At 46.6% G+C, this 26,012-nt stretch overlaps 1 protein-coding gene across 3 annotated transcripts in view; it reads left to right on the top strand.

The window, feature by feature from the left end:
• The first annotated feature begins 4,060 nt into the window (after positions 1–4,060).
• MXD4 (MAX dimerization protein 4) overlaps positions 4,061–26,012 on the top strand; it is a 39,741-nt gene continuing 17,789 nt past the window's right edge. Inside the window, exons 1-3 of one of the 3 annotated variants that reach the window (XM_076335808.1) lie at positions 4,061–4,192; positions 4,802–4,898; positions 14,364–14,393. In XM_076335808.1, coding sequence (XP_076191923.1) covers positions 4,129–4,192; positions 4,802–4,898; positions 14,364–14,393 — 191 coding nt within the window. In that variant the 5' untranslated portion in view covers positions 4,061–4,128. Of the gene's footprint in view, positions 4,193–4,729; positions 4,899–14,363; positions 14,394–26,012 lie in introns of all 3 variants that reach the window. The other 2 variants (XM_076335806.1, XM_076335805.1) reach the window with 2 other exon arrangements.

Here is a 26,012-nt window from a genome sequence, read left to right as displayed (position 1 = left end):
TCAGCAGGGGCTCTGCGTGTCTGTCTGTGGGTGTGTGGGTTGTGGTTACTCACATGCATACAGTTCAAGCAGACTAATACAGTTTATGACTCCTGGGGCCAAGAGCCACCATGAACAGGAATCAGCCGTTTTTTGTGACTGCACTGGTCCCTGTTCTGCAGTCCTTAACAGCACTGCATGACACTTACTCACGCACATGGTCCAGCTGGCCTCAGTGGCCCCTCTCTTCCCAAAGCACCCCTTTCATGCAGGGAAGGGTGGAAGCACAGGGCCCTGGCAAGTGCCGGTATCAATGTGAAATTGTGCTCGATCACCTTAAAACAACCATCTTCAAAATACTTCTGTCCACATTTAAAAGCAGAAAGAGCAATCACATTGAGTCTGATGGTTTTTACCCCAGGAGAGGTTAGGTTGCTGGGTTTGGGTCCCAGGGGGTGCAGGGGAGGGTGAGGGCTGAAGCTGCCAGGGAGCAAGACCCAGCAGTCGGATCGGACAGAGCACCGAGGAGTGTCCGGTGAAGGCAGTGCTTGGTGGGGCGCGCAGCACAGGCTATGCACCCTCCCGAAGCACTGCCCGTGTGCAGTGTTACACTTGTTTGGACTCCCGTGTTTCTAGAGGCAAACAGTGTGTGTTCATAGTGTGGTGGGGAGGAGCGGGAGAAGCCTCAGGCCTTCAGAGCCTCAGCAAATCTGTACCTGAATCCTGGCCTTTCATACAAGTATATCCCACTTTCACCCAGATGCATTTATATACCTAGCATGTTCACCTTCCTTTCTGGACACACGACTGATTCCACAGTGCACATACAAAACAGTTTAAGATACTGTTTAGACAGTATATTAAGTATATTTAGACACATACACAAAGAAATATAGGTGCTCCGAAAATCTGAGGTACTGCTAGATCGCTGTGGCTAGAGAACAATGGTGCCTTATCCGTACATCTTTGCATTTTCTTTACTACATGCCCTACGCATGTGGTCAGGCAAAGGGAACTTTCTTTCCTGTGTGGACAACACAGAGCTATGCATATATGGTTTCATGCTATTTCGTAACAGAAGGCAATGTCAAGTAGTGTCTAAACCTACTTCCAGTTAACACCAAAATGGCCATAAATTTCAATGGGTTTACAGTGAAAACAGTACTGTCTCACCCACATGCAGCAGAATTTAAACAGTTCAAGCAGCAAGTGGAAAACGTTACAGCAATTTTTTCACCATTGCAATCTATGCACCAAATTCTCTTCTGCCTTGTAATTCATGGACTCAGACTTTTTTCAAGCAGATATAAAATTCTTTTAAATTACAGTCACAATGCTGCTTTCTTCACAGACTTCTATTTTGTCTCATCCCTGATGCCTGGACCAAATGGCAGTAAAATGTGATCTGTGTTTCAGCCATGCTCAAGAGCCACGTTACACCTGCATATCTGAGGCAACAAGATACAGACTACTAAATTATCAGGTGTAATGTGTATGTAGTTTTAACACAATCCTGTAAAAAGACTGAAGCATAATCCTTATTTTAATCTGAATCACTACTACCCTCCTAAAAGGAAACCGTAGCTGACATCTTTTGCCAAGGAATAAACAGAGGACAATATTCTGCAACCCCCCCTGTATGCTGAATAGCTCTTACTCAAATAGTTCAGTTAAAATCAATGGGACCACTTGTGTGCGGAAGTGCTATTCTGCAGGAGGACTGATTGCAGGCTTCAGCACTTTTGGCCTGAAGATGTAAGAATGTGTGATCACAGCACAGCTTAAAACTACTTGCTCATGTTAAAACCAACCAGTTTTAGGCAACAGCTGTGCAGCAGCTATCTGAGATAAGGATGCAAAGTTAGCAGTGCAAATAGGATGGTGTGGACAGGAAAGGTGCTGAGCTCCTTCCTGTTCAGCCTGTACGCCAGGAGCCAGGCTATTCTAGTAGATGGCTTCTGTGTATCCAAATGACGAAAGGCAGCTGAATATGCTGGCAAGGGTTGGAAAGCTGGCAGTGACTCTGACTGCATTTCTGAGAGCTTTCTACTGTTTCTTTTTTCAGCAGGTTAGACTATTGTGTAGAGTTTAGTAATTCTTTTAAATCTCTGTGCATGTTTTTGCAGTACTGCTCTTTTCCTCTCTTGCCTGCACACTCTAAGGGGTCACGGATCTACGTGCCAGACACATTTTTACAACATCTCTGGCATCCCATTTGTATCGTCTTTTTCATTCCGATTCATTTCTTGCCATACTTTCCACTACAAGAGCAGGCGGCTTTTCCTTCAGTTGTAGTCATATGCCAACATTCTTCTGACTTATAGCCCTGATGGTAAGGAGAAACAGAATTGAAATCTGCTTGAAATGTCAGCTAGCTTTAGGAAACCCCTCCCACACCGGCAGTGGTGAGAAATCCCAAGCAGGCACGCTGAGAGCCCCTTTCTTGCTTTAAGAAGGCACACCGAGAGCCCCTTTCTTGCTTTAAGATGCACAAGGGCCCAACCCAATGGCCTGGCGACGCCCAGGGGCCCTCCATTTGCTTACGCCTGGGAAGGAGGTTGGTTTTTTGCCCTCGACGCCTGCCAAGCTCCCTGGGCGCAGTCATGAGGAGGCATCTCCTCACGGCCTGCTGCCCCACTTCCCTCACCGCCTTCGTAAGGGCCTCTGGGGCTACCAGGGACCCCGGGCCCCGCTTCCCTCCCCATGGCCTGGAGTGAGCAGCGCCCTCGCGTTTACAGAGAAAAATACTACTTTGTGTGAAAACCGCCCGACGCTGATGGGACAACAGGCGCCGAGGCGCAGGCCCAGCGGCTGGCATGGCTCAAGGCCCCTTCCGCCGCGGCATCGCGACCCTCATCAGCAAGACGGCGGCGTGCCGGCTACACAAACGACCCGCGAAGCCGCGCCGCCCCGCCGGCGCCGCCCCTCCGCGGGGCTCTTTTCCGGCGAAGCGAGTCCGTGCCCCCTCGCCCGACCCGGCCGCCCCCGCGCGCATGCGCAGCCCGCCCGGGAGGGGCGGTGCCTCGCCTTCCCTCAGCACCGCCCGCCTGGCCGCGGCGGGCCGGGGAGCGCTGTGGAAGAGCTGCGGCGGGCGGCGTGCCCCGGGAAGGAGCCGCTGCGAGCGCCCGTGCCCAGCGCGGGGAGGCCGCGGGGGCGGAGGTCCGACCCGGGCCGGTAGTGAGGGTGAGGGGGGAGCGGCAGCGCCCTGAGCCCGGGGGCACGCCGGGCCGGGCCGGGGCCCGGCAGCGCCCTGGGCGGGCGTCTGCAGCCGCGCCGAGCAGGCGCGGTTATGGCGGCAGCTTTCCTTCACAGAAGCCGGCGCCCCCCAGGCCTGGCTCCGGCCCCGCCGCCTCGGGCGGCGGCGTGCGGGGGCGGCCGGGCTCCTCCCGCCCCCGCCTTCCCCCCCAGTTCAGCAGCCCCGCGTTCCTGGCGGTAGGTTGGCCGTTAAGGCCAGTAGCTGCTCCGGCACCGGCCGATGGGCTCCTCGGCCCGGCGAGCGTGTGGCACACGGCGGCGTGTGAGGGCGGGGGCGGGGCCCAGGGCCGCCCCGCCCCTCCGCCTGCCTCTTCCTCACAGCAACGCCGCGCCTTCACCCGCCCATTGGCTCCCCGCTTCCTGCCTCCCCGCCTTCTGCCGCACGGCACGCGCCTCCCACCCCATTGGCTCCTTCCCTGCCTTCATTTGCATGGCGCCCCGCGCACCAATCGGCGGTCGCTACCTGCTTAACATGCAAGAAGCCGGCCACTCAGCGAGCGCGGGGGCCGGGCCACCACGTGCTGTTGCTAAGCTTCGGCTTCTAAATTGTTACTATAGTGGCCAGCCAATCGGAGGGGGCGATGGGGATCTGTCAACATTCCCTGCCCCAGCCAGAGGAAAAGGGGGGGGTGCTCCGGCTGCCGGTTGGTCCGGCTGCCGCCCTGCGTCCCGCCCCCGCGCCGAATCGCGGTTTCCTATTGGCGACGCTGGCTGCCTGTCGCCTGTGTGTCAAATGTAGGTTGAGAGAGGTGCCTTATAACCGGGGGCTTGGAAGTCCCCCGCGCGTGAACTCGGCGCGGTGCGCGACGCGGGGAGACGGGAGACGGGGGGCTCGGGGCTCGGCTCAGCTCGGCTCGGCTCGGCTCGGCTCGGCTCGGCTCGGCACAGGCAGCCATGGAATTGAACTCTCTGTTAATTCTCCTGGAAGCGGCCGAGTACTTGGAGAGAAGAGACCGAGGTACTGGGCGCAGGCGGGCAGTCAGTCAGTCACCCGCAGGCGCTCCCAGCCGCTCTCGGCCTTTGTTGTGTGGCGGCGGCGGGCGGCCCGGGCCGGGGGACCAGCCCCGCGCCCTCACCTGCCCGGGCGCCGCGGGATTGACCCGGGCTTCGCCAGAGGCACCGCGCTGGGGGAGGAACAGTGCTCTTCTCTTTGCCTTTTTTTTTTTTTCCTTTCAAAAATCGGTTATTTTTTTGTCAAGCTCTGGATGGGGATGGTGTGTGTGTTGCAGCGCTCAGGATATCTCACACTTCTCTGTGTGTGGCAGTCGTTAATTGTATGGCAGTGCTCCCCTCCCCCCCCCAGCGCAGCGTGACAAGGGTTTGCATGATCCGCCTCGTTTTTAATCTGCACTCAAATAATCCTCCTAATTTCGGCACTTTTTTCCTTTTTTTTTTTGGTTTACTGAGTTGTTATATTTTTTGTCTCGCTTCTTTAAGAGATGCCAGAATAAAATCCAAACAAATCAACCGGAAAAAATTCTGTTCTTTACCCTAGCGTTCCTGCAAAGGAGGAAAAAAATGCATGGAAAAAATATATTGCCACTAATGCTGACTTTGTCCCTAGAAGCAGAACATGGCTATGCATCAGTGTTACCCTTCGATAGTGACTATTCCAGAAAGAAAACAAAGGCAGGCACCATGGCCAGAAAATCCCAGAATAACAGGTAATAGACGCACCGCTTTTTCAGAATGAATCGGCAGCTTTTCCAATGTGTCTAGCTTATGTGCAGTGCATACGTTTATTAAAAATAATAACTAATCCAGTGTCTTAGATTCCCCCATCCCGGTAGTCGCCATTTTTTCCCTGGATGGGCTTGGCTCTGTTTTGATCTCTCATATAAACACTGCCACGCGTACACCATCTCCTTAGTACTCACTGCACTCCTAAACCATCCGCCCTCATCGCTCCTTCTGCTCCACGCTCACCGACAGCGGCTTTTACTGCAGATCTTAACACCATAATCGCCACCCAGACTTCTCTTTGCATGGCACTAATTTCCCCCCCGGCATTTATTTATAAACCACAGGCAGCAAACCAGCCGCCTCCCCCATTGCAGCCAGAGCAGATGCAGCCTCCGGTTGCAGCACGGCGCCAGGCTCTCAGAGGGGAAGCGTGTGCGGGGCGGCGGGGGGAGACCCACCCGCACACTTGAACTTCTCCTGTAGGTATTAAGCAAGAAGGTGCTGGAGTGAACTTGACCTCACCGGGGCTTCTGCTGCACCGCCAGGTCGCTGGCCCACCTGCCCGCCGCATGCAGATCCGTCAAAGTGCATGACTCGGTCGTTATTTATCGCAATTATTGTCCGCCTTTTTGTCGTGGTAGTGGTGGTTTTGTTGTTTTCCCCGCAGCCGCTACCTGTGCTGCGATGGCATGAGTGGAGGGCTGCTGCGCGCAGGCTCTCTGCAGCTTTGTTTGCTGCTCGGGCAGCGGCTGTGTACGTGCAGGAGGCTGTCTTACAGGGACAGTGCCGGCCCCTGCCTGGGAGTTCCTCCAGTCCTCCGCTGTGCCTGCTCTGCTTTGCTCTTCCAGGGCTGCGCTGGAGAGGACCGAGGACCGTGCCCAGCTGGGCCTGCTTCACCCCGGAGCGGCAATGCTCTCCCCAGCGCAGGCTCCGCTCTGCACGGTTGTGCTGGATGGTAGCTCCTGCAGAATAGCCTAAAATGAACTCAGCTTGCACGTGACTTGTTTTCCAAACGAGCAGTGAGTCTCGGCGGGCCCGCTCTGCTCTCGCTCCTCCAGCAGGCATCCTGTGCGGCAGCGGGCAGCTGGGTCTGCTGGTGCTGGGGAAGCGTGGGGCAGGGGGCCAGCAGCTGCTTGTGGGGCACCGGAGGTGCTAACTGAAATCAAAAGCTGACAAGCTCCCTCCTTGAGAAAAACATGAGCTGGTGAGCGCCCTGCTCGTGCCTACCGCAGCCGAGCGATGTGTCTTGAAGATAACTGAGGGGGAGCAAATTGTTCCCCTGTGCCCCTACTCCAAGCAAGGCAACCATTTCAGGGGGTATTAATTGCAGTACTCCTACATTTTTTGTTTTTAGTTGAATTCTTTGTCTCATTGTGGAGCGTAGAGAAGACGTCAGTTCATTTTAAAAAAGAAAGTCATCAGGAGTGGGAGGCGTGTCTTGTTTCCTGAGACACTTTGCTCCTGAAGATTTTTAATTATTTTCTTACAAAGTATGCTCGCTGCCTTTAAAGAAAATTCACAGTTAACCAAAACAGGTCTTAGGATTTCCAGCTGTAAACTGCTCATTGAATTGTACGGATTTCTTCTTTTCTGTCTCTTGCATTCAAGAAATCTGTGTTACTTACAGAGCTATTATTCCATCGTTTCCGTTCTTAGGTCTCTTGTCATCCGCTGTAAAATAGTTATTTGTCTGAACTGTAAGCTGCTTTCAGGAGTTTTTAGGAGAGGATTTGTAATCTATCAAATACAGCAGAATTAAAAGATTTCTCGTTACAGATTTGCTAGCGTTACTAAAGCTGAGGCATACAAGTCTGCTTGCAGTTACCTTCCTGCTTTTTTTCTGCCTGTAGATTTATATTTACCTGCTCAGTCTTTCACTCTGATTCTCACTCTGTAGCAGTGGCAACCTTCAAAAATGCCATCCTGCGGTACACAATGTATACGTTTACTTACACTTTCTTTTCTTCTAGCTGCAGTGATTAGATTAGGTATGAGTCGTTTGTGTTACAGGACAGGATAATGCTTGTCGAGAAGTGGTTTCAAGGGTGGCCACCACCAGGACGGTGGTTTGCCTGGTTCAGCACAGACACTGGGCGTGCTTGCCGGTGTGGGGAACAGAGGCGCGTTGCTTTAATGCAGCACCCTGCTATTTCAGGGACGGAGGTGCAGCAGCAGGGCCGTGTGGGCACCTCTGCGTTGTACCTACTGACTCTGTACCCACACCTAGCAATTGCTGCTCAAGTCTGCCCATGAGCTTAGATTTGAGGGGGAGAAATTAGCTTTATGTTTGAACATCCAACCTAAAATGCATGACGTACACTAGCATCACTGGTTTATTGTTATTTGGAGCTTATAGACTATAGGGTCTGAGCCCCAGACTAGAGTCAGAATTCTTGATAATACAGTTAAATCTTCCTAAGCAACTCAAAGATTAACAGAGGGAGACGACTGGCCAAAGTTCAGAGGATCTGGAGTGGTTGTGGGTGGTGTGAACCACCGGGCAAAGTGTTTGTCCATATTGTTCCACTTGAACCATTTTCCAGACGCGCTGGTTTTGGAGCATCAGATGCAGGCAGGCATGATTGCGTACATGTCTGAAATTTATGCCTTATTATTGCATTGTTTTTCTTACATATAAAAACATATACTTAAGGTTGGAGGAGTAGGAAAGGAGCAGATAACTGCACATTTCAAAACTGCAGGGGCTTTGTTGTTGTTTTCATTATGTGTTTTTGTATCCTGCTGCTTGCAGCATCTGATCAGATTAAAAACTGATACATATATATGTATATTTTTTTTTTCATGCTTTATGAGCTATACATACATAAAAGCATGAAAAACATCTTCCTCCTCATTCTTGGAAAATCAGAAAAGAGAGGAGGAGGAGAAAAACTGTCAGATGTGAGGAAGCCTGGTACGCTGTACCCTTCTTCTTTGTTCTGCATTTTCTCCCCCATGTTGCCTGCCTGCGGGGGGGGGGGAGGCAGGGAGAGAGTGTACCCCGTGTAGTACAGGTGTGCTGACCGGCCGCTGCGGGCTGGGGGACCGGGCAGGGATGGATTACAGCTGCCCTGTTGTTCAGCGAGGGTACTGATGGACACCTCCTTCCTCTGCCGAGGTGGTGGTGATGTTCATGTAAGAAATCGTATCTTGAGACCTCCATCCTCTTGTCAAAGGCTGGCGAGGCCCAGACCCACAGGAGAAGAAGGGGGAGGAAGGCTGCCCGCCCTTTGGACAGGATGCTCAGGTCTGGGCTAAAAGCTTGCCAGCCTCTCGACTGCGATTAAGTGAGAAGTAATTTTGACAGGTTTGGATTCATGCAGGGAAAAATACCAGCAGAACTGCATTTAAGTAACTGAAATCTATAAGCCTTCTGTCCACCACAGGAATTTAACATTTTTGCTTTGTCCACTGATAGCTTTGGATCAAAATTGGAAGCGGTCATTAGCAGTTCATTGCTAAACAATATTCTCGGGGTTACTGGTACCAATCAGACACAATTTTTAGCCATTTCTTTTTCACTTCTACCTACATTAAAATTACTTGATTTTATGTGTTTTCTTCTCGCTCAGTTTCCTATGATGTGCCCTTTCCCATGTCACACAAACCAAACTGCTTTGTTTTCTTTCTCTTTCCGGTTTGCCGTTTGTACTGCGTCCTCAGCTGAGATTCAGACTTGTTCCCCTCCAGTAGTTTTGACCAAAATCCTCTGGCAAATGAAACTGGATTCTTGTTTTGCAAAGAGGACGGGAGATTGGAGAAAGGCACAAGATTGTCTTTTGGGGGGAGGTAAACCTAGGTCACATCTTCTTGTTACACTAATGATCAGGTACTTGACCACAGTATAATAGATGTCTCCTTTTCACAGAGTAGTGGCTGTAGTTCCTAAAGCAGTGCCATGCAGTCTAATAATTCTTGTTAATGTGTAGTTGGAATTAAAGAAAAGGCATAAAACAAACACCTGGATTTAGGGCAGTTGTGCCTTGGGAATATTAACAACAAATATTCAGAAGTCCCCCCAAGCTTGCCGTTTGATCCAAGGAAATGGATAGGTAACACGTGTGCAATGTGCCGAGGAGGAATATGACGCAAAGCTGAAATTCGGTGACGTTTGCTCACAAGGCAAGGCACTTCAACAGAAAACCACACTAGCTTGCAGATAACTGGGCTTTCTTCTGCCCCGGCTGTAATGACACTCACCAGGTGTGGGGTGGCTTGAGCTGTGTGTGGGTGTGAGGTGCGTGTCCACCCGTGCACGGGGGAGCTCGAGCAGCCGCTTTGCCACGAAAGGGTCAGAAATAAGGTAAAATGAAAACTAAAATCTTAGTGTTAGATGCCAGTCTACTGAGGTCACAGTTAAATTTACTTGCAGAGAAAGGAATTGGACGTCGGTGGTGCAGTGTGTTTGGAGCTGTTAATTTAGGAGCTGGTCTGCTGAAGGAGGGGGAGCAAAATAAATGCCAGTTTATAAATGTATCTTCTGTATCTATTAATTAATATTTTTGCTCATGTGTTATATAAATAGACTTGTACTTTGTGCTGTGTTCTGGCAAAGGATTATATCTAGAAAAAGATGAAAACTGCATTTGGTGTTTCAAATAAAAACAGAGCTTAATGTCCGAATTCCTCTGTTAATGTTGGCTCACAGTGAGGGTCAACCTGGGGCCCGCAGAGTGAGCCCCTTGCTCTCTGCAGATGTTACTCTGTGCCCACACAAAGCAGCTTAGGGATCAAAGCCTGACTTTTATTTTTCCTTTTTTTTTTTTGCCTCGCCCCCCCCCCCCCCCCCTTTTTTTTTTTTTGTGGGAGGCCAAGAATAAAACACTGCAAACCAGACTGTGCAGACACGGCTCCTCTGCTTTTTTTGCCTCGTTTTCTGAATTTGGTAGATCCCTCTGTGTTTGCTTTCCTAAAGCTGTCGGCAGAGGGACAGCAATTGGTATCGCCGTGCTTGTTTTTAAAACTGATGCATTTTAGTCCAAATATAATAGATCTCACCAACTGGTCTGTCACCACTGAGGAACTGCAGTAGGTCTGCAATGCCTGGGAGTCGCAGTGCTCATGCAATTGAGGAAAACAAATTGTCACTGTATTAGAAGCGTGTTCGGACCTCGCCGCCACAAGCATGTGGCAGCGCAAACTTGAATGAGGTGCTGGAGCCAGAGCTCTGCGTCGAGGCTATGTCAGTATGCCTGGTTCCCAGATCCCAGCTGAATCTGCAGGGCTGGTTAAATTTTGCTATGAGGAGAATGCAAAAGTCATTTCTAGTGGATTAATTCCATACAGGCTGTTTCTTCGACAGGCTGTAAGTGATGTGTCCAGTTTAAAACAAATGGAAAAAACCCAGTGACCCAGGAGCAGTGAATACTGAGCAGGATGTGTACTTATGCGCAGGTTTATTGTTGCACCACTTCTCATCTCAGGTGATTCAGGTGGTGGGCTGTAATATTTTCAGGTGCATCCCACGGCAGGTTATGTGTGCGGACAGAAAATTCCCTGGAAGTGAATTGGGATCTTTCCAGCCATAAGGTGTGTAACAGTCGCATCCAGACAAGACTGCAGGTGTATGAACTGCATGCTCCTGTGCACTGGCACGCTCGGGAGTGGGAATCAGATGCAGACACTTGGTGTGTAGCACCTTGTAAAACTTCTTGCTCTGTTTGTTCTTACTCTTTCGGCCTGGACAAAAGGTGAAGTGCAGGCAACGTAGTTTGCACATGGACCTCCAAGTGCCGTGTGACCTTAGGTGGAGTTGTGTCCTGCACATGGGTTGTACAACACCCTGCCAGCCCTGCCTGCACCAGAAGGCCCTGGCGCAGGCAAGGCTCTTGCCACCGTTTTAAGCATTTTGTTAACTAGCCCACTCTGCTGCCTGTAGCACTTCAAAATGCATTGGTGGCATGTCAGTGGTGACACTCGCGGCCTGGACCTGGCTCCCATTAGCATTGGGGAAGAAATTTCAGCAGCATTGCTGATATGTTCCTGCTTTTGTCAGGAGCTGTGCTGGTTTCTTTCCAACAAGATGCAGTGTCCAGTGGGGCAAATGGATGGAGGAGTAGGGGAAAAGGATTTACTAACCAAACAGGCAGTGCGTCACACGGACAGTGAAAGCTCAGTATGCATCTGGGCAGTTCCTGCTGGCTTACCTGTAAACTGGTAGAAAGTTATTCTTTTGGGGGGGACTTGTCTTTTCTGGGTTAGTCTTAACATCTCAGTTAGCACCCATCCTAATTGTGATGAATGTTGCATTAACCACATGCCCAAATACAAGTACATAGAAGTCTTGTTTAGGGGAGGGAGGGTGGTGGAAGGGGACAGTGTTAGGGACATGCTGTTGGAAGTGGCACAGCATCTTGCAAACCAACAACTGCATTTACTTGGCTCCCTCCCTTTCTTTCAAATCTTCTTTTGACAATTTATTCACAAAGAAAATTTAACTGCTACTTCATAGCTTGTGAACTGCTTGGCATTTGCTAAAGGGATATTAGGGCTGTCTCAGGTCAACAGTGTAGTCTAAGCAGCAGCATTGCTGATCTCCTTCTGAATCTGTGATTTTGCTGCTGATTTTTTTTGTTGTTGGCTTTTTCTCTTTATTTTTATCTGGACATTTTTATTGACACCTTTCCTTCATCACTGCTACCTCCAACTCCCCCAAGTTTTGCCTGGAGATACAGAACCTAATATACTGAACTTAAGCTAAACACCAAAAGTCTTCCTTCTCTTGCAGCCACTTTTGAAGGGCTCCGTCAGACCGTTTGTCTGAAAATCACAGTCATACATCTGTCTCTTCTATATAAATATATATATCTCTCTCTCCATATATCTTCTTAGTCCTGGCCCACAGCTTATCTTTTACTGAAGTAATAAAAGACTGTGTTTTAAAATGGAGGTAGTGCTTGGCCTGCTGGTTTGTGTGTGGACCCATTCTTACGGGTTTTTTCCTCGGTTCAGGTCACATGAAGAGCAGAAGGAGATGGATATTCTTGCAATATACTGTGCTGTAGACAGTGAAAGAGAGAATAAATATTTAGAGAGAGGTTCATCTCTTCTGAAAACAAACCCAACAAAAAAATAAACCATCATGCTTACAATAGGGTATTTAGCCTGTTCTGTAGATGGAGCGGCTGTCAGGTAAATGTCAAAACTCTCAGTTTTGGTTCCCGGATAGGTCCTGATAGTTGAGGCATTAGTCAGCCTCCCTGCATCTCCTGAAATGTGTGGCTGGTGCCCGTGTTTGCACACATCGATTAGGCTTCTGCATCCCAAAGAGCTCTGCAAGGAGGCACATGTTCACCGCCGCTCCGTTTGGTAGCTGGCATAACCAGGGCAGGCAGCTGTGCCCCTCCAAAGCTGGTCTGGCAGGACGTATCCTAGGCGAACACCAGGGTCACCCTTCATGAGCCAGAGATGCCTTGTAGGTGTGCTGCACGCAGAAGGACTTCCAGCTGCTCATTGCATCCTCTCTTAACCCAGCAAAATACTCTGCGCAGGCTGAATTTCTTGGCCAGTGGTTCTTCTGCTGGTGCAGTGGCCACCATGCATGCTCACCGGAGCTGGGTGTGAGCTCCGCGACAGCAGGCAGGTCAGAATCGGCTAGTTACAGTGATCGTGTTCATCTTGTGTAGAAGTGCCAAAAATGTCAGGGAGGTCATGCCATAGGGCTGAATCTAGGCCAGCCTGTATTTCCTCTCTCTTGCAGAGCTCCCTGCGAATGATGTCTTTGTGCTTTTGACGGGCCTGTTGGGGGTGTTTGGGGAGAATGGTTCCTCCTGAACTTATATTTTCTGTGTGTTTTCATAAATGTTGGCGGATTTGGCATGGTGTTTGTCACTTTTCATGGAGAAAAGGTTTGAGCTATCTGTGTGTGTAGGAGTAGAAAATAAAAACAGTATTCCCTTATTATGGTCAAATGGCAAAGGCAGAAAATCGCAGCAAACCCAGCCTGCCTTGACCTATTAATGTAGCACAGAATAGGTGTAAAACACTTTCAGTGTTGCTGCGTTGGTCAGGAGCACTTACATGGCATAGTAGGAACACATACGTTACCTGACTGTGGCTCACTTGATGCAACAAGTTAAAAAAAATTAAATTCATAGGCTCTTCAGAAACAGATACCAGGTAATGGTTGACACAGCTTGATGTCTTGGTAACAATACTGGGATGCTTTCCAGTGAAAATGGATTAACATCAGTGCTGAACCTTGTACGCATTTGAGTTTTCTTCTACATGCGGAGGGGCAGTTCACTTAATTCCTTGTAGGATCAGGAGCTGTGCTGGGCTGAAATAAATTGCTTGTGGATTTGTTCATTGGTTATTTCTTTGCTTGAGCTTTGCTTTCTTTTTCCCCCTCTCTGTGGCCAGAGATGCTTTCGTCATCAGTAACACCTAGGAATGCCACAGCATCCAGCTGCATACACATGTGCAGGGAGAGGCAGAAGAGCTTGCTACTGGGCAGGTTGTGCATTTGTGCAGGAAGAATTTCTCACCCTGGGATGCCTCTGCTCAGTCGATGGACTGTGCACTTGCACCTCCACAAAGCCGTCTTGGTCAGCACATCATGCCCAGCTGCAGGCAGGGGTTACAGCATGTTGTAGGAGAGCTGCTCTGACGTAATCTGCCAGCCATAAAGGCTGCCACTGCCTTTGTATCTTTTCATCCTTACGTACTGGCAGTGTTTTCAGTTGGACAAAACTAAAGGTCTGGGAAGTTGCTGGTTTTGAAGTGGCGACTAATATTTCCATCTGAATCAACTAAAAAAAATAATCCTCCAAGAAGTTAGGCCTGCCTTCTAAAGGCAAAAAACCCGAGGCATCAATTCGGGGGGGAGGGGGGGGCAGAAAATCTTGTAGTAGATTGGAAGAGAATCGCATACTGCTGTGGTCAGTTCAGGGACTGTGATTTTTTTTTTTTTTTTTTTTTTCTGTTTGTAGACTCAGAAGAATTAAGAGGATTCCTCTTTTTTTGCCATTAAAATGTCAACAGCAACAGCAGTGGTTAGCTGCTGATTTTTCTTTCTGCTTCTCCGTGGGCTTGAAAGCTGCCTTTTTGGGTGCTCTTTACTCTTACCTGTTGCCATTTAGATCTTCTAATACTTTCTGCCCCCTCATAATTTTTCTTCACAGATAAAAATCTTGTGGGCTGTTTTTATTACTAACCTGCTCGTTTTTTTATGTCCAATTCTGTCTCTGAATCTATTGAACGCTAATAAATGCAAATTTATTATAATTCCCTCCCAAACCCACGGTTTACTCATGGAAATTAAGTTGATACCTTGAAGTATCTAAGGGATGTAAAAGTGAACCAATTTAACAGCAAAGCTGTTTCATAATCCATATAAATACATGTTTTAGAGAGCTCTTTTGCAACTTATGCAAGTGTTGGCTTTTAAATATTCTATATCTTGGTATCTATCCTGTTCTCTAATATGTCTTTTCTCTTTTTAATAGGTCATCACACAACGAACTAGAAAAACATAGGTAAGTCTTGAGAAAAAAGGAAATTAAGAGATGTATGGCTGACATTAGAATTACCATGCTTATTGAAGAATATTTTGTTGAAATTGTTTTGATTCTGCACTGAGTAGTTTATCGAGTTGGGGGTTTTTAATCAACTAAAATCTAATAGCTATAATATTATTTGGCTTTTTTTCTATTGTTTGGTATGTTATTTTTGAAACACCCCTGATAATTAGCTTTGGACTGATTAATGCTGTAACTGGTTAACCATACTGTTACTAATAAAGAATCTGATTGCAGCAACTGTTTGCTAGAGGTGTTAAATTCTATAAGTACAATCAAAGTATTTTGTGATTAAGGTGGATGATTTTTGGGGAACAATATGTCACACGGGGTTATTCTATGTTTTTTTTAAAGTATGCCTAAAGTGCAGTTAATTTTCATCTTGCATGTAAGTACCTACAGATACGTTTTTCCCCTCCGTCTGCTTCCTTGCTGGTACGTGTCCTGTCCAACGAGCTGTGTGTGGGCTAGAAATCAGCAACTCCTGAGCTGCAGCCCTGGTTCTGTGTATCCAGCGCTGTGAAAAGCTGTACTTACTTACCAAGGACATTCATTAGACCCTGAAGACCCGTTTTTTAAAGAACTCATGTTTGCACAGTTTTGGAGGCAGTGTTTACTGTCTATTCTATCTTGTCAGAGTTTGTTTGCAGATGGTTTTTTAGCTGTAGGAAGTCTCCTGGGGTACGCTGCTGTGAGGGTGCATACAGAGAGCTGCCAAGTGCAAAAGGTGCCCATCTTTGCATTGGCTTTCGGTTCCCTGGCTGAGCAGCACCGTGGCACCCTCACTGCAGGATTGCTGCCTTTCACTTATTATTCAGACAGCAGGACAAACTCTCTTTTGGGTAGTTTTTTGTTCTTTTTCATGTAGCTTGTGGTCTTTCAGGTTTCATACATCCAAAGAAAGCAAGGGGTGTATGTGCGAATATGACTTAAACCTATTTGCATGCTTCTAAATACGTGAAACGTGGTTGATGGCACAACAAGATTGAACTCACGGTGGGGGTTTTTGTGTGTTGTTCTGTGGCCGCAGTTATGTAGCAGCTAGACCATCACTTCCCTTGCATGCCTACATGCTTTCCTGTAGTTTAATTGTAATATGAGTAAACTATAGCCCTGCCTAATAGCCACGTGGTCATCCTAGAGATGAGAGGAACTGGGGAAGGCTCAAGCTCACAAATGCAGGCCTGGGCTGCAGAATGCAGTGCGTTGATTAAGGCAGTGAAATCAGCTGGCAGAAGTTCTGCTGACAGAGTCTTCAGGAAAATAACTTCATGCAAAATTCTGTCCTTTGGTCACACTTCTTTAAAAAAAAAAAAAAAATCTGTGGCCCCAACTGTGCTGCTTTTTCACTCTCATTTTTTTCCATCCTCTTTCCAGATATTCTGTTCCATTTCTTCCTTTTCCCCTGCTCCATCATTACTGACTTGTCATCATCTAAACTACATATTCCTGTTTTTTTTCCTTGCAGTCATTTTTATAACCTGAGCATGGAGTTGCCGCTTCTTCCCCCTGCTCTGCCTTAACATGTTTAAGCTGCACAGTAAATGAGGCACAGCAGCATAAGCAGCAGATGCAGGGGTAGAAGAAGGACCTATCAATTGTTCAATCTCTGTTCTCACTTTCAGTTCTGTGTTGTATCTTTGTAGTAGTTGGACCACATAGTATTTGCCTTGCTAGTCTTCTTTCTCTGCCATCTCAAGGTCAAAATAGGTAAACTGCAAGCTATTATACAACCAATATTTGTAACCACTGCTGCTTGCTGTACCTCCTACAGTTACACTATACTTGAAGCCAGATTTTATTATTCCTGGTGAGAACCTGCAAATTAGTGCAAGATCCTTGTGTGTGCAAACAGGTGTTCACAAAAGCAGATCAGGTATGCACAATTGTAGTTACCTAATGTATTGGTGTGAAGGACTCTTGTAATTTTAATTTTTTTTTAACGACCCCCTCCTCTAGTACTGTGGGTGTATGAGCTGATAATACTGATAGTACTGTTTTTCACTCTGTTTTACTAAAATTGCATTAAAATCCTTTGAGCATCTTGTAAAGTTTAATGGAAGATTCACAGCCATAGTGAGTCCCTGTAGCAGCTGGTCCTTGCAGCAGAGCCCGTCCTCTTCCCCCGGTGCAGCCCTGCCCTGCTGGCTGTGAAGCACTGGATGTTGATTTTGGAGGTGTATCCTTTCCAGGACCAGCGCCTTTGACTCACCACTGCCATGATGCTTCTGGCTGAGACACACTTGGTTATCTCACAGGAGCCCGTCAAGGAGGAAGAGAGGAGATGGCTGCTCATATCCTCCTCCTTGCCTATCCCTCACATGGTGTCTGTGGGCTGGACTGAGCGCTGGAGGGCAGGGAAATGGCTTCCTCATTTACAGGGCCTTTGTGTCCTGGATGAGGGTGGTCAGAGCTGCCACTAACCAGAAAGCAACAGTAGCCGTGTACTGGTACACGATGCTGTTCAGGTTCTGCATTGGTGTTGCACATAAGAGGTTTTGTCTCTGGTTTTGACGTCAGTGGGAATGGCAGAGGTTGATCTCTCTGTGTGTGCAGACTCGTCCGTTTGGCACCACTACTTTAATTTGCATTTTCTACTGCTGGGTCTCTTTTCTGTATGGTCTTGAGGGGATGGTCAGAGGAAGACAAATGGAAGCAGAGACATAATTCCAACGAAAACTCTTGTTATATGATAGAATTCAGACTACAATTATGGTAAAGTGTTTGTCAGCAATTCATACATAAAACTCCTTGTTCTCTGCTTTAAGTCTCCTTAGAATACCCTGCTCAGAACTTCAGTGTGTGTTCGTTATAGTGAAACTGTAAGGACTCGTCCCTCTAATGGCAGTCCTGTTTTGGTCCTGTGTGATTAAGGTTTGCATCTCAGAGTCATGAAAGAGGAAACCCTCTAAATAAAAAGTAGGAAGGCAGGAAATCTTCTAGCCTAAGGAAAGATGAGGTTCTAGAAGATATTTTAATAATTATAGACAGGTCAATCAGAATGGCACTCGGATGTAACTAGTTCCTAATAACAAATTGTCGTTAGTTTCGAACATGTATATTCATGTATATTTTTTTTGTTATTGTTTCCAGCCAGCACATTATATCAGTAGGCTTTCACAGAGCAATGTAAGTAGCAAGTACACTGGTAATCATGACTTTTTGCAAGGCAGTTTTTAAATCGACCTAACCTGACAGCTATACAGAGGAATTCAACTTTCATAGTGTAAAAAAAACAAGAATCCACGAGAGACTCAAGCTTCTTAAAAAGACACAGCATAATCTCATTTATTTGCATCAATTTATACTAGTTCTACATTACAGTGCATAAAAACCAAGGTATATTCCCCTGAAGATTGTACTGAGATCTTCACACTGCTCTGTGAAGGCAGTGAATCATCTGCCCTCTGCTATTCATGTGTGGACTTGTCCCCCCAGCTTGCGCAGGACTGTGGGAGGAAGCGACACCTCCCTGCTGTGGTCTATCCTTTCTTGTCGGAAGCAGATGGAGCCCTGACGAGGGATACTGGGACCAACCCGTCAGGTCTCCTTCGGTGACAAAGTCATTTCAATCCTGCCTGGCCGTGAGGAGCTCCGCTGCAGGAGGAGTTCAAGATCTTGTCATTTCTATGGCAAAGTCTTTGAAAATAGCTTGTGAAACGGAATGATTTTAAAGAACAGTTTTTAAGAATTAGTGAAAAGTGTGCCTCAAAATCAGCATGCCATGTGCTGCTGTCCCCAAGCTGGCACCGTGTGAGCTGAACGAGTGCCTTGGCTGGGTGACCATGGTACGGCTTGATCTAGATGGACGGTTATCTCCTGCCTCTGTCAAACCATTTATATTATTCTCTGTGGGGGTTTTTTTGGTCAAGAAGGAGGGAGGGGGCAGATCAGCAGGGGTAAAAGTTGTCCCTCCTGCATTCCACAAAATAGTAAACTCCTGGCAAGCAGTCGGAGTATAATTAGAAGAGGGAGCTGGTTAATGCCTTTGGGCAGGATGGACCGGCGATCTTGAGCACGGCAGTGCTCAGCAGTTGCAGCATCTGAGTTGCAAGTGCTCTCCTGCTTGGAGGAATCAGCAGATCCTGTCCCAGGTCCGTAGGCGTAGGTTTGACAAAAGCTGGAGAGCTGAGCCGGGTGGAGGTAAAAACCAGGCATTGCTGTTGGGAGAGGTGTGTTCTAGGGGCATTTCCCTGCTTTCCTATGGAAGTTGCTCCAAGAAGAAGTGCACAAGCGTTTAGCTCAATCACTGGGTGTTGGGTGGGACAGGGAGCAGTTCTCTCTTGTTCAGGGCTCACTAGTTTGTATTGCGGTGAGCTGAGGCTGCTGTGGAGATGGCCTGGATCAGCTGAGTGGGACAGCCCTGAATTTTGAGAAGTGCAAGACCAGGATAGGGAATATATGAGACATAGTGACTTGCAAAACCTTTTAGTAGAAGAAAACAAACCTTTCCTTCTTCCCAAATGAGCCTAATGTATGCATTGTTTATGGTGCTGGTCAGGTGGAGACTGAAAGTGTTCCCATGTGTGCAGAAGGCAATGCAGTCCTGAGTTTTGGGTAGTGCTTTGTGTATTCTTTAAACCTAAAATCTTGCCAGAAAAAAGGTTGTTATAGTGCATCATCATGTGTATGAAGTGGATATCTGTATATAAATGCAGGTTTTGATGAAAAATATGTATTTATTTGTTGGGAGCATTATGACATACTTTAATATTATTAAAGTATTTAAACAGAGTAGGTGCCTCTGAAGCTAAGTTCTAATAGAGAGTCCATTTTCTCATGAAAGAAGTGCAGATGAGCTTGCCAGGAGCACAGTTACATTCATTGGTACATTAATTTCACCCACCAGGGTTACTTGGAGTTTAAAGTTTGTGTAAGCTGAGAGAGTGCATAGATGGATGTCTTGAAATTGTGTCTGTGGTTCTTCATATTACTAAATTGTAGGGTTAATGAAAAGCATGTAATCGCCTGTTGCTGATAAACTTGGAAGCTTTGAAACAGAACTGAAAGGTCATTGAAATAATAGCATACCAAAACAATGCTTAATGTTTATTTTTATTATGGTTTGCCTTTTCAAAATTGCAAATTACCATTGCAGTTAGTACTGTTATGCAGCATAAAGATATAACTGCATTGATCCATCACGTTGAATGGCTACGGTGCAGCCACTAGCTGAGGAAATCCCTTAACTGGCTGCTGGAGGTAAGTACTTCAGGGAAGGATCACCCAGTATGTGTCTTCCTGCTGTGCTTCCATCATGAGTTTAACCCAGCCTGGTTGCACGCTGCTGCTGCTGCTGGGTCCTGCTCCCTGCCGGCTTGCTTCTTCAGCCAGTTCATTTTCCTGACCCAGCTTACTGTCGCAGGCACACCCAAATGCTAGCACAGGGAGAGGGTGGGATCACTTCTTTGAGTGACGATATTAATTTACAGTACAGAATAGTACAGTTCACTTCTTTGTCAGTTTAATATTTCTTCTAAGCATCCACTTTTGGCCGCTATTGCCTGGAGAGTGCTGCACTGGATGGGTCTTACTGACCTGGTACAGATCTCATTGTTATAACGGGTCTATAAAAACTGCTGCCATTTCTAGGACGTGTCCAGATTATACATAAACCATCTAGATAATGTGGCTGCTACGTTAGTGGTGGGAACCACCTCATCTTACTAGCAGAACTTAACCTCCGTATTGTATCTGCTTCTTCTGGTTTTCTCATCAAGTAAGGAACTTTTTACACCATCTGGTTGGTGTGAAGGGGTTTATTGCAATTCAAGTGAATTGCAATAAACATACCTTTGCACTGCTTAAGCAAGGTAATGTCTTAAGAGTCTGACTTGCCTTTGTGAGAAGACGGCTACCATGGTTTAGGCATGAGCCCCCCCCAGCTATGACTGCCTCTCTGAGGATGCCGGCTGTAGTGGTCAGGTGAACGGGGTTGCCTCAGCCAGTGCAAGGCTGAGTCTCAGCTCAAACCCCCTTTTATCTGTCGTTTAACCTCAGGTTTCCAACAGAGGGGCAAAGTATATAGTGGCGTTTGTGTCTTAAATTGCTGTAATAAGTTTTTTTGTGGCGCTTGTTTAGCAAAGTCTATAAAGAACTGGACCCACAGAACTGAAAATTTAATCATATGCTTTTGTTGAAATGTCCCATGTTTCTAAGTCTGATGAATCCATGGAATTAAAGAAATTAGAAGGTTTAAAGCTTTGTGCTGAAATGCTATTCTTTCCTCACCTTTTCCCCACCTCTAGGCAGTCAGCAAATGTCTGGACCTGTGGCTTGTCCTGTACTACATGCTGCAATAGCTACTATAAATGCCCGTGCACTGAACTGCTGTCTTTTCAGTGCACACAACAGCTCACCTGACTATGCACTCCCAACAAAAGTGTCTTCCCACCTAGATGGCTGGTTTGGAAAGGAGAGGTATATTAAGCAGATGAAGCTTGGAAGTTAATCTGCTCAGGAAATTATATTCCATGTGTCAGAGATGTACACATCCTCGTGCTTTGGACAAAGCTTTTATTCGGCAATGAAAAATGGGCTAAAATATAGTCTTGACTAGATTGTGATGTCCTTTTTCCTGCTGATGTTGGCTTTGAACTGCAGGGCCTAAGTGCAGTCTTGGGTCTGGGCTCCAGAAAGCCGTGTGCTTCCTGGCCAGCCAAACAGCCAGCAGAAAGCAGATGGGCGAGAAACCAAATGCATGCGTTTTTTCCACTTGAATTTGTTCATCCCTCTCTCCAAACATAAGTCCATTGTGTGTCGGCCTCTAATGGACTATATGAAAGGTGGTTTATGTTCTCAGCATCTGCTAATTGACCTGGCCAATTCTTATCCACCGTGGTACAAAGAGTAGGCTGGTCTTGTACAAAATGGAGATAGATGGGCCAGACTTCCAGGTACTTTCAGGACTGTACAGACAATGGCTAGGTGCCGATTCCCTGCAAATAGGGGAAGAGATGCCTGGTGGTGACTGCTCTCTTGATTGGAGGAGAAGAAGATTTGTTGAATTAGGTATTAAAAAAAAAAGTTTTCCTTTTAAGCTTGCTTAGCTACATCTGGGCAAGCAGATGCTGGAACTTGATTTTTTTTTTTTTTTTAAAAAGGTATTTAGGCAGCTAATGGGCTTTAAGAAGCTGGCCTCTGAAATGAGTCTTACGTAACGCGATGGGAATCCTTGGCTGAATCCCAACCAGTCAAGTCTGTGGAAACCCACAGACGAAAACTGGGTATACAGAAGTGGTACCTGCCATGGTTTGAAGAGGTGGCAAATGCACCTGAAAGCCAGCAGTGCGGCTCCAGCTGTTTAAGGCAAGGTTGGCTCCGCACTCAGGATTCACACCAAATCTGCAGGAGGCTGGATTATTTTCTCCCAAGTATGTCATGAGCACAAAATTTTGATGACCCAGTGTCCCTGGTTGGAGTAGATACTAAGGGAGCAACTAGGCTGGAGGAGGTGGCTATGTTCTGTGGGTTGCTTGTCATGTCCCCTCCTCTCCCTGCCTCCATGCTGTATTGGTATCTCTAGCTCTATTTTCAGCACTCCTTTCCATGGGCTGCTTACCCTGTTTGAGTATTGGATATACCGTGGCCTGGTCCCAAATTCAGAATGACTCTTTCTGGATGGAACAATGTGTGCTTTCCTGTTACAGCTCATGCTGCTTTCCCCTTGTGGTCTCTGTCGGCGGACACTTGAGCTTAGATTTACTACACAGAATTCCTTCACAGGTCAAGTAATTTTTAATCTGTTCTTTTTCCCCTCAGTACACACAGTGGTTTAGCATGTGGCAGGCAGTGGGCCCGATTCTGCGCCCCGCTCAGGGGATTTCAGTAGGAGCTGTGTGTGCCTGCCTGCAAGCTGAACCCCACATCACATCCAGGCAGCTACAGAAGATGCAGTTAAGGTTCCAGAAACTGTACTGAGTATGAACATTTAGCCAGCAGATCATAAATGTGAAAAAGCTGTTCCTTCACAGCAGTTTAATTTGGGCCTTTTTTGAAAAAAAACAGAAACAAACAAACAAATAAAAACCCCATACATGTGATCCAGTTAAAACTGACTTTTCTTGTCCTAAAGAACTGTGCAATTCACAAGAATGGAGAAGATACTCCTTTCCCCCCTGCCCCTCCCTATTTTTGAAAGGAGAGGGTTATTTTGGGACTTCATAGAATGCTGTGTTTTGAGATGGAAACTGAAACGCGTGTACTGAGCAACGTATGCATTGTGTGAGCAGAGTGACAGGACTTGTCAAAGGATGTCACGTGGCTAATATTACTGTTTCATTCTAGTTTTATGTTATGCTTTTTTTTTTCTATACAAATTAGTGTAACTAATTGTGTAGTGCCTGGAGATTGGTGTAGCTGATACAGAAGAGGTGTGCGCTTGGATGTAAGTACCTGAGGTCATCTGTTGCAATGCTTCTGACTTGAAAACTAGTAACTCTAGTTACAGGCTACATGCCCTACATTAAGAAAGCCTCTATTAGGTTTTACCTTATAGCAAGAAAGCAGAAGATTCGGGGAACAGTCAAAGACTACATCTGAATGTGGTAAAATGTCCCTAAAAGGTCGGAGAACTACTTGTGAGTCCTCTCCTCCCAACTGCCACCTTGGGATTAATGCCTAACGAATTTATCTGCTTTTCTTTCATTGATGTTTCAATTTAAGTAACTAAATGAAGATACAAGGTGCTAAGTATAGGGCCTGCCTGGCATGTAATTGCTGCCAGAACTCAGCAGTTCCTATTGAAGTTGGGAGTACCGTCTGTTTGCAAATATCGGCTACACAGCAGACACTGTGTGTCTTACATACCACATTAGCTGGTATTTACAAAACATAAAGGTAGCAAACCCTGTAATTCCCCCAAGAAAGCTAACTTAATCCCAGTTGGTAAGTGCTGTTGTGTTGACTGTTGAAATGAACAGCATGGGTGGAGCAAATAATTTCTGCTAGGGAAATTTGGGAGCTTGTTGTGTGTGTTCAGCTAGAAGCAGTTATTGGGTCTATGTGCTAACAGGTATTTGAAATAGACTGTCAGGTCTCTTGGTTCCCACTGCCTGACTTTACATACTCATATGGCAAGTGGGTCCAAACTTCTGGCTCTTCCTTCCATTACCAGATAACCTGAGGACTGCACTTAAGAAATCTGGGCTGAGTTTTGTGGGGAAGAAAGAAGAAGAAGGAGGAGGAAAGGGGGGAGAATTTTTAAAAGCTGTTCCATACCTTATTGTCCCAAAATGGATCACTTTCAGATTCTGCTCGACTGCACCATCTGGCACAGAGACAACCAGCTTTGTACTGTTCAATGAAAAGGGAAATAGAACGGAAATTAAATTATAAACAAGGCACTATCTCTGCTGTGGCAAGCTAAATCTAAACTTTGAGGCAGGACTGTCAGATATCTGCAATTCTCCACTGTCCTGTGATGCCAGATTTTGTCACTGTCTAGGGGGGAAATACTACATAAGTGTTGTTCATTCATATGAAAGTAAGAGTACTCATTGTAGCCTTGGAAGAGACCATCTTTAATTACAGTCAGTGCATTTAATCCCTCCCCTAAATTTGTTTATATATACACCTCACTGTCTTTTCTATCCACCTCTACTTACAAGGTTTCAATGACAGAGTTGGAGACGTACAGCAAGACATTTGGGGACGTGTATTCTTAATTACTTCAGGGTGATTTCTTTTCTTCTTTTCCTTTGGTGTTCTCACTTGGGGTCTGAACCAGCCTTTGGTTGGCTGGAACAGGCACCTTGCTGTCGTCCCAGCGCACCTCAACTGTCTCGTTGGAGGACATCTCAAATATCTACAGTGGTAAAAGACAGCAACACCCACCACCTCCTTTCCCCCAAAAGCCAATTAACTTCATTCGTGCATGCTCAAGCTGCCACCATTAACTACTCCCTCTAAGATGGCCACAAAGCTTTGGTAGGTACAGGTGCTGAGGAAGTATTAGCAAAAGCAAAAACGGAAATAAGACATAGCACTGAACATCCCTTTCTGGTACTTAATTTCCCAGTCAGAGCTTAAAACTTCCTACCTCTGAGGATGAGAAAGAGGTTGTTTAGGTGCTGAACTGGAGATAGAGTTGCCTTAATTCTGATTAGGTTTTAAAACTGCGGTGTGAATTGCTGTTGTTTCTTTTGGTGCCTTGTGCACGTGGGAATGTGGAGTCCCTACAGCATTTGTCAGGCTAGTTAAATTGGACGCTTGGTATTTACTTGGCATTTAGATATAGAGGTACAATAGACAATAAAACCATAGTCACAGGTATTCAGTATTGCAGATACTGATGGCTCACACTCTTCATTTGACTTGATGCAGGAAAAGGCTGCTTAATCCCGGCTGTCTGCCACCCCAAGGCCTTGCGTTCAGTATGTGACGGCAATGCATGTTTTTAATTTAGCTAAAATAATTCAGCTTGACTTGCCTCTCCTTTAATTTGGCATCATACAGTGGTGTAAAAAAATAAAAATCTTGAACACATTTCTCCCCTCATTTGACATATGTATAAAATAACTAGGACTATAGGGAGGTTTAAAATTAGGCAGAAAAAGCTCACTGGGCCTTGTACTGTACTCTCTTCACTTAGTGCTGTGCTACAGCTCAACTTCTCTGGGCTGCTCTAAGCATTGTAGTCGCCCACTGCCTTGTTGTTTGTTTTTTTTTTTTTTTTAAGATCCTTCCTGTTGGCAACTGTCCTGAGACACGATGTTCTTGCTTAGCATTTTGATGTGGGGAAGCAGTCTGATAATTCAAGCCGGTTTGAAGCCATGAGCTGATTTGTAAGCAGTGACTTGCTCTGGGGTCTTGTCAGTCGACAAACGTGTAGCTCGTGTGTGCAGAGCCACGCTGCACCTTGTGCCTTAAGCGCCACGTGAGAGGGATATACACACTCCCCGGAGCCACTTGTGGGGGAGACTAACTGCATCCTCTTCAACCACCTTTTGGTGAATGGTTAGTTTGTGGAAAATTACAGTTATCATCCTGTTCCCCTCTGCGTGTAAGCCCAGTGCAAACCCGTTGTTGTTAGCAGCTTTTCCTTGTGTAAATAAATGCAATTCTCTTTGACCTATGCTCAGCAGTCCTCAGTAAATTACTTCCAAGAGTACTGTGAAAGGTGGCAACTGAAAACACACCTATTGCAGAACTGCAGACCGATGTCATGGGTTTGGATTTGCTGTGCAAATTTGCTTTGCGGTTCCACTGCCGGTGAGGACCAAAGTGTTACCACACTTGTGTAAATGGTGGCGAGTCGTAATCCACTCTTGGGGTTTCAGTGGGGAGTGTGTGTAAGTACGTGTGTACCTCTGTGTAACTTCAAGTGGGAATTAAAACTGCTTCATACCAGAATGACATGATCTTGCAATGGCACTTTCCTTACCTAATTGGGTCTGTCACTATTCTGAGGTAACAGACAAACTTAAAATCTTAAGTCTCCCTGCAGTGTAATCTAAGAAACTTGAGTGCCAGTAAGACAGATGGGTTTGAGAGGTCTAATTTAAGAGGACTACTAAGTTGCAGTGTGTGCATTTTAATATGCGAAACAAATGGGTGGAAGGCTGGATGAATGAAGTA

This window comes from Aptenodytes patagonicus, chromosome 4, assembly GCF_965638725.1.
Source record: "Aptenodytes patagonicus chromosome 4, bAptPat1.pri.cur, whole genome shotgun sequence".
Taxonomy (NCBI): domain Eukaryota; kingdom Metazoa; phylum Chordata; class Aves; order Sphenisciformes; family Spheniscidae; genus Aptenodytes; species Aptenodytes patagonicus.
This window is presented reverse-complemented; position numbering and strand designations above follow the sequence as displayed.